Source organism: Zasmidium cellare, assembly GCF_010093935.1.
Source record: "Zasmidium cellare ATCC 36951 unplaced genomic scaffold M409scaffold_41, whole genome shotgun sequence".
Classification (NCBI taxonomy): domain Eukaryota; kingdom Fungi; phylum Ascomycota; class Dothideomycetes; order Mycosphaerellales; family Mycosphaerellaceae; genus Zasmidium; species Zasmidium cellare.
This window is the reverse complement of record NW_022986985.1, coordinates 68,213-84,027: the sequence shown is the minus strand read 5'-3', so window position 1 is coordinate 84,027 and position 15,815 is coordinate 68,213. Positions and strand designations below refer to the sequence as shown.

Below are 15,815 nucleotides of genomic sequence, written 5' to 3'. Positions count from 1 at the left end.
CAAACGCTCATTCCAGGGCTCATCAATCCTAAATTGTCCGGCACAACCACGACCAAGAGGAAACTGTTCCGTCCCATTCAAACCAAACCCCACAGCCTCTCTCAAAACGACAGCCCTATTCAGTCTAACAAGTCTCTCAGCCACCCCCTAACCATCCACCGTCTTCTCCCCCTCTACTTCCACCTCCCCTTCCACCTCTCCCACCTCCCCCTCCTCATCCCTCCACTCACCCCCCACCCCATGCAACCCAAGCACATCCCCCAAATCCATCCCTAGCCTTAACCTCGCCAACGTCTCCGTAGCCACCATATCCGTCCCATACCGCATAACATCCAAAATCGCCAACGCATCCTCCAACTGGCGTCGTGTCCCCGACAAGTCCCGTTTCATCGACTCCCGCTTCGTCACCCCGGCCTCCAAACCCTCGTAGTTGCAGGTGAGGTTGCGGATGGTGCAGCGCATGCAGGTCGGGCGTTCGCCGGAGCACTTCGGCGGGTCATTAGCCGGACCTGGACGGGGAAAGTGGAGGATGTTTTCAATACCTTGACTTTCGATTCCCGACAGGCACTACAAGCATGAGCGACCTGCCTGCGGCGGGCCTGGCTGTTCGCCGCCCGGGCGGCGGTCGTGGTGCTGGCGCTATTCATCCGGGACTCGGTACGGCGAGGGTGGCGAATGTGCGCGAGGGGCTGGGATGCATGGATCCTTTCTGTCTGTCGCAACACCCGTGAGGGGATTGTGGCTTCGTTCGGCTGACTCGTACACTCTCTCGTCGGGCAAGGCGAGGTACACTCGCTCGCTAATCGCTGGTGATGAAGAGCTCGATACTCGACGATGATGTGTGGAGAGTTGATGTTGATTGGGGAAAGCGCGGTGGATTCTCCGCTGTTGGCGGACTGCCCTCCGCCGCAGCAACTCTCGCCGCATAGCTGTTCCAACCCACTTCTACCAGACATTCTACTCGATTGCTAATATCATGTCACCTGCGGTGATACGGAATACTGCTGCGTTGAAAGAACCCCCCTCCATTCGGATCTTCTGCCTAGAGTCTTCACGCACACGGCCCTTGGCGTATCTACGATCGAGAAGAGATCTCTGTACTTACCTTCGAAGCAATACCTAAGGCTTATAGGTCCCTCCTATTATAGGTAAGACGTACAAGGGACCTTTATAACTCATGCCTTATAGTATCTCCTCGTCCGAAGACAGGTAGGAGGGAATGTGCGAGTAGAAATCATTCACCTCACAGTCGATGACACCGATGCGAAACCTTATCGGCCGCTAGCCGTTTCTAGTAGGTATGGCAAGCATAGCCCTTCTATCATCACAGCCTATAGCACGACGACGACGTCTATGCAGCACCTAACATACCCGTGTGAGCATTGATTCAGGAAGGTAGAGAGGCGTAAAGTGGACATGTCTTTTCCAAAGTAGAAACGTTTGATCATCTTCATCACCAAGTAGTCAGCCACAAAAATGCATTCCTTAAATTCTTCCAGATCAATCTTTCCATCGATAAGTACACATGGCACAACCCATTTTCTTCGACAAAATGCTTCGAACGCTGCACAAGTACTCGTCGTTTTTTCTCCCAACACATCAGCATCACGGTCGTTTCAACTTCCCAATCCAATAAGAACGCCTTGTCTTCCCGTAGATCAGTCTCCAGAACAAAACCCCCTCCCATTCGCAGACTCCTTAGGTTTGAAGAACATAGATCATGTACTTCCCACAGGTACCCAACTCCGTCCTAGATCCATACTCCTGTTCACTCGTCCTCCAGGCGTAAGCGGTACGTTGACTCGTCCAGATGAATGGCTCTCGTCGCCACTGTCAGAATCGTAAGCATCACTCAGTCGTGCAAAGTAGTCAGAAAGGCCGTTCGTGGGACTTGCAATGTCGTTATACTGTGGGGGTGGTGTAATCAACGGTGGCGGTGGTTCCTCTTCCTCGAACGGCGGCGGGTTGAAAGACGGTGCTCGTAGGAGATGGATCGGTCGCTCGACTGATTGCATCCGGTTATGTCCCACATGATTTGCAGCATGTATCGTTGGTGGCCGGGCAAGACCTGGCGAGAACATCGTGGGCGTCGACGGACGGTTGTCCTCGGCGCTCGTCCTTGAGCCAGTATTGATAGCGTGTAACGCAGGTACAAAGCTGGGTGGTGAGTTTCGCCGTCGAGCAGCGCCTGGACAACCACATTCGAAAAGATTTGCACTCATTGGCGTGGCCATTGGCGATGTGTATGCCGGTAATGAGATGTTTGCTTGAGTCGCGCGACACGAGAGGATGTGGAACGGCGAGTCGATGGAAATCTCAAAATGCCTTCGCTTGCTTGGGTCATTCGCATCTGGCTTCGACAACCGCATGACAATCTTGATCCAATGGTGTACCTGGATATTTTGATAGGTCGTATCGAAGTGCAGTCGTTGACTTCGGTCCCGGTCTTTCATTGTGTGACAGCTTGGCAGTTGCACATTGAACTCCATTTCTGTGGGGCCGATGTTCGAGTCACCTTCGAGGTTACCCAACAGATTCGTGGTGTCTGTCGGTGCGACATCCTCCCCGCGTGCTGCTCGTGCTCGCTGGTCGTAAGGAACCCCACCTCCAGCGGTTACTCGCATCGTACTTCCAGGGAATGTACTCGTTGGTGGACCATCCGCTCGCTTTTCAAAGAGTTGCACTTTCCTGGTTGGCTCCATCCGATGTACCCGTTTGTTTGAACAGAAGTATTCGATATTTTCTGTGACCAGTACTTTTATTCGATGACACTGTACTTTTGCGAGCGGCGTCAATTTGAAGGCAATCGGTACTTGCGTGCCAAGCGGGAAGCTCTTTCCAGAAATGACAATGTCGTAGTGCAATTGATCTTCCCAGTTTCTGCTGATCGCAATAGGCTCAACTTGCTCCAACGACCCTTCAGCGGGGGCTCGAATGAGCGTGACCTCCTTAGTGCCCACGAGATTCGCCCTGAAAGCACCGGATCGCTCTACGACGGCTTCCAATTCGTATTTGACAGATCCAAGCTCGACGTCGATAGTCTCTGGTAACCGGCTGTCCAATGGCAGTTCGAAGTTGTAGATGTAGTCACCGGGTAAGAATGTCCTATATCCTTTGGCAGCCACAGTGGGTCCAGGTGGTGGGTCACCCTTTCCAAAACTGCGAGATTGATTGACAGACAATGCAAGTTTCTTGGCTTCCTTCGAACTCAGGTTTACGGTGGAATTTGATTCTGTAGATCGGCCGAGTGGATCCAATCTCGTCACTGTCGAAGAAGCACCATCTGGTCCTTTGAACAGTTGCACGTGATCCGCGTTGGTGCCTTTCTCTGCACTTTCGAATTGAGCATTGAAAAAGGGCCAAGTGTGTGACATGATCGTATCCTTCTCTTCGAATTCGACTTTTCGAGGCGGAATGCCTTCGGGCCATTTCGTGATTGCGGTACCCTTGAATTTCAATGTGATGGCCTTGATCTTTGCACTTTTCTGAACTCGTAAATGCAGCCCGCCACGCAGCATTGCAGTGTTTCCAGGCGAATTCTCCGAGTTTTCAAATCCTTGAAGGAAAAGCACTGGCTCAGCGAGATGAATGCCCATGCTAACGCCATTTCCAGAAGCAATCGGCTTCTCATCCTCCAGATTCAGATTGGGAATGACATTGTCTACGACAGTAGTGTCTAACCGTGGCGATGGTTGTGCTGCACTGCCATTGGTACTTGAAGAATTGGAAGAGTATGTTGAACTGTCCCGAGCATCACTGCTCAGTCTTGGCCTTTGCAGGTGGGCGTTGATGGGCCCACCTATCGAATGCCGGATTCCTCCACGCATGTTGTTGCTGGTGGTGTTCTCGCTCGGTGGTTGTGCAGCAGCGCCACTCTCGCCGCTCTGTTGCGACTGCGAGCGTTTCGCCGGTGACCAAGACCTTCTCTTGCTCTGGGCGTCGCTACCGTTTGGGGTTCGTGAGTCGGAGGTGGAGTTGGCGATGACGGAACGGAGAAAGCGCTTGGCGTTCTCGCGTGTGCCTGCCAGCTTGACTTTGATCGATGGCTTTCGCCTTTCTTTGAAGGGGTAAGGGACTTGTTGATTGTTGGTCTTTGGGAGGTCTCGCTCGGGGTCAACGGATTTCACGCAGACTCGACCAGGGCCGACTCGTCGAGGTCGGAAGAGCTTCTGTGGTTTGTCGTACTCGTTGTGGTACGTGGCCGGGTCGTAGTAGAGGAGGCCGTAGGTGGAGGATCGATATGATACTGCCATGGTGGGAGCACTGTCAGCAGGCGTTGCAGTGAGGGGGGAGCGGTGCAGGAAGGCGCATGGGCTGGGCAATGGAAGAAGACATGTTCTGCGGCATGAGGGCGAGGCAAGCAATCAAGATCTGGCGCAGGTGTCTCGTGTGCCAGGTTGCAAAAGCATCCATGCGGCTCGCGCCCAAGATCCAAGGCCCGTGAGAGCGGTCACACAGGGCGTCATGGGTCTCGCCAGCGCAAGATGGGCCACGGGCGGTTTGTCCGCCCGAGACAGGGAGGAGCTGTGTTACTTACCAGCGCGGTGGCAGAGAGCGGTATGCGATGCGTATTAAACGATGGAGAATCGGAGCCCAGGGCGGCGGGAAACAGGAATCTAAGATTGATGGCGTTTCATATAGCTCGGACACGCGAATTAATGACAGGCGGCTCCCAGGGACGTGGTGTCGCAAGCCTGCTTCACGCAAAAAGCGGCAGCAGCAGCGCAGAGGGCGGCGGCGATGGGTTGTTTGTTGGACGTGGGCACGTCAGACCAGCGATCCGTGAGTCCGCAGTCCGTGGCTGAGATGGAGCCCAGTCGACCTGTCGCCAATGCTGGTACTGAGCACCCCGGTTTGCGAGCTGGGCACAACCTTGGCCGTGTGCAGAGCCTGATACACGGCGAAACCTCGCCGAGGACGAGGTCGACGATTCGCGGTGGGAGAGCACCGAGTATGTAGCAGCTCGCCGGCGGGCTGCAGTCGATCGGCGGTGGGAATGGAAGAGTTGGCAGCGGAGCGAGCTGGGGACGAGTCGCAGCGAGGGCCGAAGCAGGTTGACAGCGCGCCGAATCAGGCAGATGACAGCACTCAGTCAGTCCCAAACCGTGGGGCGGTCGATGTGGCGTCGGGCGTCGTTGGTGGTGGAGGAAGAGGGGATAGTGTGCGGTGGAGAGAGAAGGGAGAAACGAAAACAAGAGGCGTCTCGTTCAGCTCATCAGACAAACACAGCGACAGCGCCAGTCTGCTGCGAGATGATTATTAGACTACCGGCCGGCCGCTGGCTTCTCACTGACTGCAAGCCCGTCACTCAGTCATTGCGTGGTTCCTGCAGTCCGAGGAAGAGACACGCTGCGTCATGCTTCTGCGCCAGTAGGAAAGCAGCGCAAATGGCTGCCAGCCAAGCTCTTCCGGCCCACCCGCCTGAGGATCTCCAGGCACTGCGGCCTGCCCAGACTTGGGGGAGATGCGCCAGACTCACGGCAGCGTGGGCTGTCGTGTGCTCTGCTGAGGGAGGGAGCGGCGGTGGTGGTGCTGTGGTTGCCGGCGACGAAGCCTGCCGACTCCGCAACCCATGCCATGCTCAGCGATGCCATCCCGCCCGAGACGCACTCGCCGCTCGTGTCAGGCAGTCTGACGACGAGGTGTCAAATACTGCCCGCCAGCCCTTTGCACTGCCTGCCGACGATCCGACTCGACTAATAGACCGCCCTGTCCGTCTGCTTGCCGTGATGCGCGACCAGGATTGTCACCAGATGCGCCGCTTGGCAGACCATCCGCGCCCGTCACGCGATACGATACTCTACGCAGTCTGTACAGCACGAGAGCGCATCTCGAGGATGCCGCGGGCACTGCCATACTGCCACGGCTGCCGAGAGGAATGAACGCTGCGGCCGTCGTAATCCTCTCGTTGTCCTGCCCCCTCACCCTCACCCTCATCCTAGGTGAGATGAGATGTGAGCGTGAGACGGACCGGACAAGACCAACATGGCTGCTCTTCTCATTCCTCGAGATCAGCGAGGTGAGCGGCCCATTCCAACACCCACCTACTGCAAGCCGCACCGCTAGTCGGCGGCCATGACAAACCTCGCGCAGCAGAATGTCAGTCTAACAAGCTTTTCCACCCCACAAGCGGTACCATATCCTTGAGATGGGGGTGAAGATAGCGAGGAATTCACCACTTCGCACGGTGGGTTGATTTGCGGGTATCGAGAAATCGCCTTGCGAATCGCGACCTCTCCGCCATTCCTCCGTCGATAGGATATCCTGGAGGACTTTTGTGATGGTCGGCAAAAATCTCTCACATGCTGCAGGCGAACGCGGCCTTGTGCTGGTATCAGGAATCTTTTCGGAATTGACTGCGTGCGACTTCGGACGATCAACACCAACAATTGCCCACGAAGCGGGTATTTGATCGCCGCAACAGCCAGCCCTACATCCGCACAACGGCGCGAGTGAAGGAAAAATAAGCTCACGGCAATGACGTCGATCTGCCGAACAAACAATTGCCCGAACCGTTATTACGCCAGAAGGCATGTGCGGCTCGAACGGTTGACGACGCGTTCAACCTTCAAAGTGGCCGTTGGGAGAGTCTGGATCGTTCTTCACCACGACAACAATGCCGGTGACCTTCCACGGACTTGTGTCGTGGTGAAGGGACTCTTGCTTTCAATAGCCTGACCCTGTGGCGTCCACCACGAAGCAGCCACGGTCCATCGCTCGATGTTCGAACGCCAAGGACGTCACACACTTGCGCGGCCTAATAAAAAGACAGCAACAATGTCTTGAACGAGCAAGCAAAGAGCTCCAATGGCAAGGACACAACATCACCAATCGTGTGGTGGCCGAATGTCACAGGCACAGCTTCCTAGCAGGAATCGACCAAAACCTGTCTTGGGGTGCAATCCATCCTATGATGCCATCCATTTCCACACAAACGGACGAGTGCGACAGCAGAGAAATGCTCCTTCCTCGCAAGCATCAACGATCGCGACCATCCGCAAGAGAATACGACCACGCACGACGACACCAACGTCGCATCGCATCGCATAATTGTTGGGACCCGATGAGAAAGAGAGCTGTTCATACCACATCGCGATCCGTCGAGCATTGGCTGAATTCATAGATCGAAACGAGAAGATAAAAGAATTGATAGGAGCTTAGCTCTGAATATGGTAAGAGAGCAACATCAGCGACCCAAGACTAACCGTCTAACCAGGACAGCGTCTGCTTGTGCGATCAGCTGCTTGCCAAACGAGATCTCTTACAAAGCCAGAGGTAGGATTTGTGAAGACCAGCAGCAGTTACTGCTTTTGGATTGAGTATGGCTGCAGCACTATGCAAGCAATGTGACATCTTGCAACAACGCATCTTTCGACATCACCATGCTATAAACACGTCGAGACAGGAAGACGATATCAAAGATTTTTGGGAGCAGCGATGCCATCAGCGTAGATGAAAAGGTAGGTAGGAAGGTAGGTATCCCCGACAGATGTTAATGACATGGCACGTCACATTGAAAAGTATCCATACCACAGTCACTCTCTCAGACCTTCTCAACACCAAAGGATGTCGACTAGCGTGTGTACAATCAAACTCATTCCTTGACATATAGATTCCTTTCATCCTCGTTCCATGAAAGTAAGGCCTATGGATGCATGGCCCGTACAGCTCATGTTCAAAATGTCTCGCGCACTAATGAGCGAAAGAGGGAGCCGCCATTCTGTCACTTCCTCAAGCCTTCCCCCTCTTCGCCTTCGCTCTACCAGTAGCAGTCCCCGCCGTCCTAGAAGCAATATCCGCACTATCCTTCACCGTCTTCACACTCTCGATTCGTCTGTCCAGCTGTCCATCCTCATGAAACGACGTCCCCATCTGCTTGCTCAATTTCCTCCGATGGGCCTCAGCTTCGGGAGTATCATACCCCAGCTGCGTACTCGGCGGTAACATCGCCCCCTCCCGCTCAGCACCAAACCCATCGCCAACCGACCCCATCTCAGGAACCTCCGCCTCCACACGCGGAGACGCGGACGCAGCAGAGCCAGAATGGTTCGACGAGATCGTGCTGAGGTTACGGCCTAGCGGACGATGCTTTCGCTTCTGCTGCAGTGGTTGTTGTTCGAGCGAGCTCGGACGAGTAGCGACCTGTCGAGCGAGGATGTTTGCTAAGTCAGACGTCAATTCTTCCTGCTTCTTCGGCTTCGTTTCCCCAGCTTCTTTCATTGGGCTTTGCGGAGGACTCGCGAGGGATTCGTGTGGCGGAGCAGCAGAGGACGGCTTCGCGGTGATTGCCCCTCCCGCGGGTTTGTCATCCTTCAGGTTTGGTTCATCTCTCGACGAACCCCTCGGCTGGGACCTGTTCGGTGAGATTTCTTTCAAGGGTTGTTGCTGTATTGTTTCCAGCACAGGAGCCGACTGGTCATCACATGTAATTGGCTGTTCGTCCTGGTCATCATCTTCCAGTATGAAGGGTCCAGCTCTAGATCTTGCTGGCTCGGAACGTCTGGAAGGCTGAAGTGGTAGCGATGGGGTCGCGTGGCGCTTGCGTGTATTGGATAAGCGCTTGGGCGGTAGGAGATCAGCTGCCCTGCATCCTTGTCAGCGGAAGTCTTCAGTGACTAAACATCTGAGGAACATCAAGGTCATGTGCATGTCACGCTTATGCTCACCTCTTGGTCTGCTCCATAGAACCTCGCATGGGCAGTCTCGACTTCTCTTCACTAGGCTTGACTGATGCGCTCGGCGACGGGTCGGCATATACATCCGCTGCATCAAAGGCGGGTAGGGGGATCTTGTACTTGTCAAAAGGGGCCGTCTTGCGAGTCTTGAGCGAATCCCATAGCCAGTCCGCTGAGACCATCGGAATTCTTCGTTTCCACGCATAGGCCGCCTTGGCCTTCTTGATCTCCGCAGAGTTGCAGACGAGGACTGTGGTTGAAGACCCCAGTGTCGTCTCGTAGGTTGCTCCCATCAAGCGAATGACTTGCGCGGTCTGCCGCCAGTGCATACCCACCTCGTCCGTGTCGAAACCGGTCAACGAGATGGCCAGATTGGCAAAGCCCGAGACAACAGTGTTGGAGAGGGGTGAGCTGAGTAAGTCTTCGCGTGGGTCCAGAAGCCGTTTGTACAGAATGCAGCGTTCGACCCACCACTCAGTTACCACTACAGTTGCTGGTGGTACTCCAGGTAATGCTGTGGGTTGTGCGTGCGGCATCAATAGACATCGAGCCTGGAAACCGACATTTCCTCCAGCCTCTTCCAACTCTTCCGATGAATTGACTACAGTTGCCCCGTTCGGCTCCAGATATCGTTGCAGCGTCCTAGTATGGCTCTCGTCGAACCCATGGATAAGGACATATTGACCAGAGAATATCCCTCCTGATTCTACGGGAGCCATCGGGGTGATGGGTCTCGAACTCGCGGGTCTGTCCTTGGACTGTGGCCGTTCCGCCGTCTTCAAAGCCTGGCTCTCATCATTCCAGGCATCCAGCTCCGTGGCATCGACTTGGACCTCCTGTGCGGATATGCTCTGCCACATGTCTTGACTTTGGGAGTCAAATCGCATGCTTGCGCTTTTCCTCAACTTCCTGCGACTTGCATCTATGCCGCCTGCGGACTCGTCCCTGTCCCGCGTAGGTCTTTCCGATATCGATCTCTTTCGTTTCCGAAACGCATTTCGTCCTTGTTGCTCCAAAGGTAGCTCGGGAGCGTACAGATCTTCTTGCAAAGCCATGCCGCGAGCCAATGAGTCCTCGTACCACTTGACGCTCACCACGGGTATGTGCCATGACTTGGCATGGGTATACTTGGCACCCTCTGGCTTCGCAACAATGAGATGGGTGACTGTCTTTGTCAAATCGCCATGGTATACGCCGCCACTGCTGACAACCCTCTGCTCCATGTCACTCCTCCGGGAAGGGTCTGAGATGCCCGTCAAGCATATCTGCAATCCGAAGAATGTAGGTAGGGTGTATTGTTTCTCAAGTGCGGCCACATCAACATCGATCCCCTCTGTCCATACTTTTCTTACGGCCTCGATGAAGTCTGGCGACAAGACTCGTACTTCTGGGCGTTCCTTCGCGACGTATCGGTATTTCGGCGTGGTGATGCTGGCGACGAGGAGATGTGTAACGTCGGCGGTGAGGTCCAGACTATGGCGCGCTCCCATCTGTCCAGCGACGTCGGCGAGTTTGGTCTTGAGAGAGTATCATCAGTCTAAAGTGCTCTACATGTATCTGGGGAGCTGCGGTACGTACTCGAACATCTTGCGACAGCGACGTACAACATAAGACTACCCCTTTGAGCGGCAACTGGTCGACTGAATGTCCTGTCAGTAGCATATCGCATGAATGTCTGCCCAGTGACTTACCGAGCTCTGTATCCTGCGCCGCCATGTCTGCTCCAAGTCGAAGATGGAGCACGCGATGAAGTCGCGTCAACAAAACGCGGGCGCGGAGCTGGTTCCGCGCCAGTCACATGCGCCGTTTCAGTCATGCACAGACATTTGGCTGAGATTGAGATGAATGACACTGTTTTGATGAATGTTTTGTTGGATTGAAAGACAGCAGAGCTCGTCTCTAGTCCGGCTATCGACAAGCTGCATTGGTATCATCGATGCATGAACTCCCTAGCAGAATGCCCTTTCACCGTACGCCTCCCAATGCATCATCATTCAGGCCTGACCACTATCTGGCCTGAGGCCCTGTTCATGAACTCTTCATAACTCCATCCAGCGATTGCATTCCCGAGCTTCCGACGACCTGCTCACCACCCTTTTGGCTGGGTGCCGTTTGCTGCTCTCCAGATGATGTATTCGCCCCAAAAGCAGCATGCTCGTTGTGCTTCTTGTAGTAAAAGCTTCCCTCCTTCGGCTTCAACTGTTCTGATATGCCCTCAGCCACCGTCTTCAGGATCTTCTGAATGCCAGCCTCGTGATCACCATCTCTGTTCCAAATCTGCACCAGCATGCTGTTAAACCTCACTCCCAAGCTCACTCCACAGATATCGTCACGAAAGGTCGTTCGCCCAGGCTCTTCAACCGCCTCTTGTAGTTGCTCGCCAATCGCCATCATGCAAATCTCCTTCCAGAACTCAGTCGCTTGATGTTTGGGTACCCTAAACGTCCAGCTGCCTCCTCGCGCATTTCTAGGATCCTCCCACACCGGTTTCACGCCCTTGTGGAACAGGTGAACGGAGTCCCGCAGCCTGAGCTGACCGATGTCGAAGTTGTTGAATACGTTCCAAAACTGTTTCACGTCGCTAATCTGGGCAAGAGGTTCGAGCCGGTCTTCGTAGCTGACCTCGTGTGAGGCTCCATTACTGCTAGCGGCAGTCGAGCGGTCCTGGCGATCATGCCCGAAATCCCAGCTGTGGACGAGAGGAGGAACGCGATTCTTCTGGTTCAGTCGTGTGTGCAGGAAGTTGAGCATTTCAGCGCCGCGCGCAGGTGAGGTTGTTGCGGCGGCTTCTTCAGCTGAGGCTCCAGGTAGGCCAGAGACCTGTAGGCGAGGTGGGTTTGCCATAGCGACGGAGTCTTCGAGTGGAATAGGGAGAACGGGAGTGGAGAGGGAAGTAGAAGAGAGGCTGTATGCGCAAGGGAGAATGTTATACGAATTGGACAAGCAAGACAAAGCCGCTCAAGGGATTTGTCTGAGGCGAACCGTTCTCTCACAAAGGCAGAACATGGTCAACTTCCAAGTGGAACGGTGGCCGTGGCTGTGCTCGTACACGAAGTGGATGAGAGGAGAGAGACAATGTCACATTGCATGTCTTCTAGCTGAACAGGTCGACTGTTTCACTGAACGATCGCCGGCTGGGGCTCCAAAGGCGGGCGCGTAGGGATTTGTGGGGCGAATAAACTCCATCAATATTATCAATCAATTAAATCAAATTGATGAGCGCTTTGGTGCGCTTTAAACTTTGGCCTTGGTTGACTTCACCTCGTCTCCTGTCGTGAAGGGCAGTTCTATACCATCCTTCCAACCAACATTCAAGAGGCTGCGTAGCCCGATGCTGTTTCTCGAGGCAGATTTGACTATCTTCAGGTCTCTTCAGAAGTGTTTAGCCGGTCAAGACTCGACCAAAGACATGGCGGCGGGCGAGCGAACCAAGATCACCCAGAAGGCCGGTGTGGAACAACATAGCAGCCAGACCTTATGCTCACTACTGTAAGCAAGTTACACATACTTTACCACAGTAATGTGCGCGAAGTAAGACAAGCAGCCTCATGCCAGACACGTTTCCCGTACGGCCTTCGACAGTCGATACAGCGGAGCCAGCAGCAGGAACTTGTCGGGTTTGGATTTGGAAGTTTGTATAGTAGAATGTCAGAGGAACCTAGGAGGATCTAACCGGCTGCATCTTCGGTATCAATATGCTCTTCAACGCTGTAGAACACTTGATACTCACTATTTAGAATTGAGAAACTCATCCGCCATAAGGTCGAGCGACAACATCGTAGATGAAGCCTTGCGACAATGGAGGAACTTCGAGAAGCACTTGCTATTACGGCCGTAACCTGACCTGCCAAGGTCAGTGAACAGCGTCGGTTTTGCACTAGTCACGGCCAATTTTCTCGCTCCTTTGCTCGATCTCTCGACTGCTGACAATTTCCAAGAAAGAATCACTCAGTGGAGCGACGATCGAAGGAAATAGTATATCTGGTTGTAGACTCACACAATATGATCGCTCATTTGCCTCCTCGACCTCTGGCCAAGGCTTTCCATTACGAATACTGACTATGGTTCTTGGCCGGCTAGTCAAGGGTGGTGAACAGGCAGACTTGGCCAGGTGTCGACAAGGTTCATTTGCTTTCTCAAATCATGAACTTCTTCTCGTTGGCACACTGAGACCACTATTCATACCACCAGCTTCGACATGATGGCGATTCAGAGAGTTTTTCTTGTTGCGCTGCTGGCTGCGAAAGGCGGCACTTTTGCACTCAGAACTCATAGCACAAACCCGACACAGTTGCCAGCCGTGGATGCAAAATATGACGGGCAATGCTTCTATCCACAACCTGCTCTGGACTTCGACCTTGACAGCTACCTTGGCCGCTGGTACCAAGTCGCCGGCACTGTGGCCCCATTCACGGCTGGTTGCAAGTGCATCCGTGCGGACTACTCCCTGAACGTGCGTGACATAGTTTTCATGCTTTTGAAGTTGTGCTGACTGCTCAAAAAAGGCCAACGGGACAGTGGACGTTCTGAACGGCTGCGAGCTTGGCGGGCAAGAAGTCAAGATCCAAGGCACCGCCACCGCCATTCCGTCATCTGCTGGCTACGGCGAAGGAGGAGTACTGAGAGTACAGTTTCCCGGCCAGTCAGCACCAGAGTGTCCGGGACCTAACTATGTCGTTCAATACATCGGCGCAGGCAATGGAAGCGAGGGTTGTGGTGCAGATGCCAGTGGTGATGGAGCATTTGCGATCGTGCAAAGTTCGAACTTCTCCACCCTGTTCTTGCTGAGTAGGCAACAGAACCCTAGTAATACATCCATCGAGGTGAGACGTCCTTCCTTCCTGTCATGATGGATGCAGCTTCTGACTGCTAATAGGCGTGGCTTCAGCGTGCCGGGAGACTCGGCTCGAATCTGACGGAAGTCGTATTGACGGACCAGACTGGATGTCAGTTTACGTAGGGCAAAGTGAGGATGTGCAGTGAATGAGTGCAGTGGCAGCGGTGAAATTGTTGCGAGGACGACGGTTTTCAGCTCCGTTGACAAGCTGCGGGGCCCGAGCCCGGTGAGGGGCGGTGGTGAAATGCGGGGTAATTCCGAAGTGGGCTGATTAGGAAGGACCGAGGCGGGGCCAAAAGTAAATTGAGTTTCGCAACACCCAACTTCAACAGCTGGCCTGCTCGCTGGCAGCCATTGCAACAATTCCACGCCGTACATACAACAATCATGGCGACCGAATTACCGAAAGATGAAGGTACTCTAAAGGTCATCAAAGCAACCAAAGAGACGGAACACTCCCAGATCTTTCGCGTTGGCACCAGAAGATCCATCCTCGCCAGGGTACAAGCAGACGAGATCGTCAAAGAATTGAAAGAGCAATGGCCTGAGCACACATTTGAGATCCATGCCATGAGCACCACTGGCGACAACAACCAGAAGACTGCACTGCACAAGTTCAACGAGAAGGCGTTGTGGACACAGGAGCTCGAGGTCCTGCTGGAGGAAGGACAGCTGGATCTGATTGTGCACTGTTTGAAAGACATGCCAACACAGTTGCCTGCGAACCTGCAGTTGAGCTGCATTACAAAGCGAAGAGATCCGCGGGACGCACTGGTGCTCAAGCCAACGCTCGTTGACAAGGTCAAATCCTTGAAGTATCTGCCGGAGGGCGCGGTTGTGGGCACTTCAAGCCTGAGGCGGACAGCTCAACTGAAGCGATTCTACCCGCAACTGAAGTTCCAGGACGTCAGGGGTAATCTTGGTACTAGGCTGGGTAAGCTGGATGATCCAAACTCGGACTACTCTGCCATTGTCATTGCTGTTGCCGGTCTCGAACGCCTTGGCATGACCAACCGCATCAACTCGTACTTGTCCAAGGACAACGGTGGCATGTTATACGCTGTTGGTCAAGGCGCACTTGCCATTGAGACCAGGAAGGATGACAAGAGGACAACAGATCTTCTGGCCAAGATCAGCTGTGATCGGTCCACCAAGCAGGGGCTGGCGGAACGGCAACTCATGCGGACTTTGGAAGGCGGCTGTTCCGTGCCAATCGGTGTAGAAACTGAGTGGATTCCAAAAAAGCGATTCCACGACACTCATGTCGGTATTGGTGTTAAGCCCGCAGAGGACTACGATCAGGCGACTGGAGCGGCTTTCGGCGGAGACCCAGCGGGCAAAGAGGAGGAGCAAGATCTCACCGACGAACTTGTCATGCGCGCCATTGTTGTCAGTCTAGACGGGAAAGACGCGGCCGAAATCGAGACCAGAAGAAGAATTACCACCAACGAACAGGCAAACGAGCTTGGGTTTGACGCAGCCAAGTTGTTGGTCGAAAAGGGAGCTGATAAGATCTTGGAACAGGTACAACTCAACAGGGGGATCATAAAGGATCAGGGCAATGCATAAACAGAACAAAGCGAGTTTGTGCGTTTCGGATGCTGTTCCTGTTAGTATCTGAAGATAGAAATTATCGCCGGCACCTCGGGAACCAAAGTCGTCTGCTTATTCACCAGACAGGCTACGAATGTCATGACCTACCTGAACCGCTTCAAAGACATCGATTCTAATACTAATTTATCATTCGCATCTGAACCGAGCTTCGGGCTACATATTACCGCGAGGAGGTTGGCTGAAGTTGAAGACCGGGCACCCCCAAAACTTCAACGGCTCCAGACCACAACCCTCCGCGGCTCCACGAGGGGTGTTCGGCTCCATAGCCAACCCATGGACTGTGCTTGCTGTCCATCGACAGGGCGTGCGAATACGTCAAATGTTCCGCTCTGCTGCAGCGGCCATATAACGAGAGGGTCACCATCTCGGTCACTCATCGCTTCGAAGAATCCCCTGGCGACCATTAGCCGCTGCCCTACGAGCACTATCAGATGAAACAACAGACTCTGCACATCGAACTTCCAAAGATCCCTGTTCATGGACAAGCAAGAGCCTTTTTCGGAGGCATACGTCATGTCTTCGACTTTCCCGCAGTCCCTCCGATGCGGGAGCAGGCTATAGTCTGCAAGAACGTCTGCCTCTAGACATGGCTTCGTTTGAGTAGGGTGGCAGAGACATGCAGGTGGTCGAAGGGTTGAATAAGCGACGTCATGCCCGGGAGCAAACCCGACCACGAGTTTTATCGCTGT

General features: G+C 54.0%; 7 protein-coding genes across 7 annotated transcripts; 3 read left to right on the top strand and 4 right to left on the bottom strand.

Annotated features, from left to right (window-relative positions):
• Window positions 1-147: 147 nt before the first annotated feature.
• On the bottom strand, window positions 148-462 carry M409DRAFT_28114 (uncharacterized protein; the record flags this gene model as incomplete). The annotated part of the gene is made up of 1 exon (XM_033808882.1): window positions 148-462. One exon carries the CDS (start codon window positions 460-462, stop codon window positions 148-150), a length of 315 nt encoding a protein of 104 aa, XP_033662269.1.
• Window positions 463-1,718: 1,256 nt separating this feature from the next.
• Window positions 1,719-4,253, bottom strand: M409DRAFT_59093 (uncharacterized protein; the record flags this gene model as incomplete). The annotated part of the gene is made up of 1 exon (XM_033814097.1): window positions 1,719-4,253. One exon carries the CDS (start codon window positions 4,251-4,253, stop codon window positions 1,719-1,721), a length of 2,535 nt encoding a protein of 844 aa, XP_033662268.1.
• Window positions 4,254-4,740: 487 nt separating this feature from the next.
• M409DRAFT_59092 (uncharacterized protein) lies at window positions 4,741-5,882 on the top strand (the record flags this gene model as incomplete). The annotated part of the gene is made up of 2 exons (XM_033814096.1): window positions 4,741-4,852; window positions 4,888-5,882. The coding sequence occupies 2 exons, from the start codon at window positions 4,741-4,743 to the stop codon at window positions 5,880-5,882; spliced, it is 1,107 nt and encodes a 368-aa protein (XP_033662267.1).
• A 1,849-nt stretch (window positions 5,883-7,731) lies between these two features.
• Window positions 7,732-10,391, bottom strand: M409DRAFT_59091 (uncharacterized protein; the record flags this gene model as incomplete). The annotated part of the gene is made up of 4 exons (XM_033814095.1): window positions 7,732-8,584; window positions 8,667-10,192; window positions 10,254-10,324; window positions 10,367-10,391. The coding sequence occupies 4 exons, from the start codon at window positions 10,389-10,391 to the stop codon at window positions 7,732-7,734; spliced, it is 2,475 nt and encodes an 824-aa protein (XP_033662266.1).
• Window positions 10,392-10,703: 312 nt separating this feature from the next.
• M409DRAFT_28111 (uncharacterized protein) lies at window positions 10,704-11,519 on the bottom strand (the record flags this gene model as incomplete). Its single annotated transcript, XM_033808881.1, has 1 exon — window positions 10,704-11,519. The coding sequence occupies one exon, from the start codon at window positions 11,517-11,519 to the stop codon at window positions 10,704-10,706; it is 816 nt and encodes a 271-aa protein (XP_033662265.1).
• A 1,357-nt stretch (window positions 11,520-12,876) lies between these two features.
• On the top strand, window positions 12,877-13,635 carry M409DRAFT_28110 (uncharacterized protein; the record flags this gene model as incomplete). Its single annotated transcript, XM_033808880.1, has 3 exons — window positions 12,877-13,128; window positions 13,181-13,498; window positions 13,552-13,635. 3 exons carry the CDS (start codon window positions 12,877-12,879, stop codon window positions 13,633-13,635), a joined length of 654 nt encoding a protein of 217 aa, XP_033662264.1.
• Window positions 13,636-13,899: 264 nt separating this feature from the next.
• Window positions 13,900-15,081, top strand: M409DRAFT_69746 (uncharacterized protein; the record flags this gene model as incomplete). Its single annotated transcript, XM_033818421.1, has 1 exon — window positions 13,900-15,081. The coding sequence occupies one exon, from the start codon at window positions 13,900-13,902 to the stop codon at window positions 15,079-15,081; it is 1,182 nt and encodes a 393-aa protein (XP_033662263.1).
• Between the last annotated feature and the right edge of the window lie 734 nt (window positions 15,082-15,815).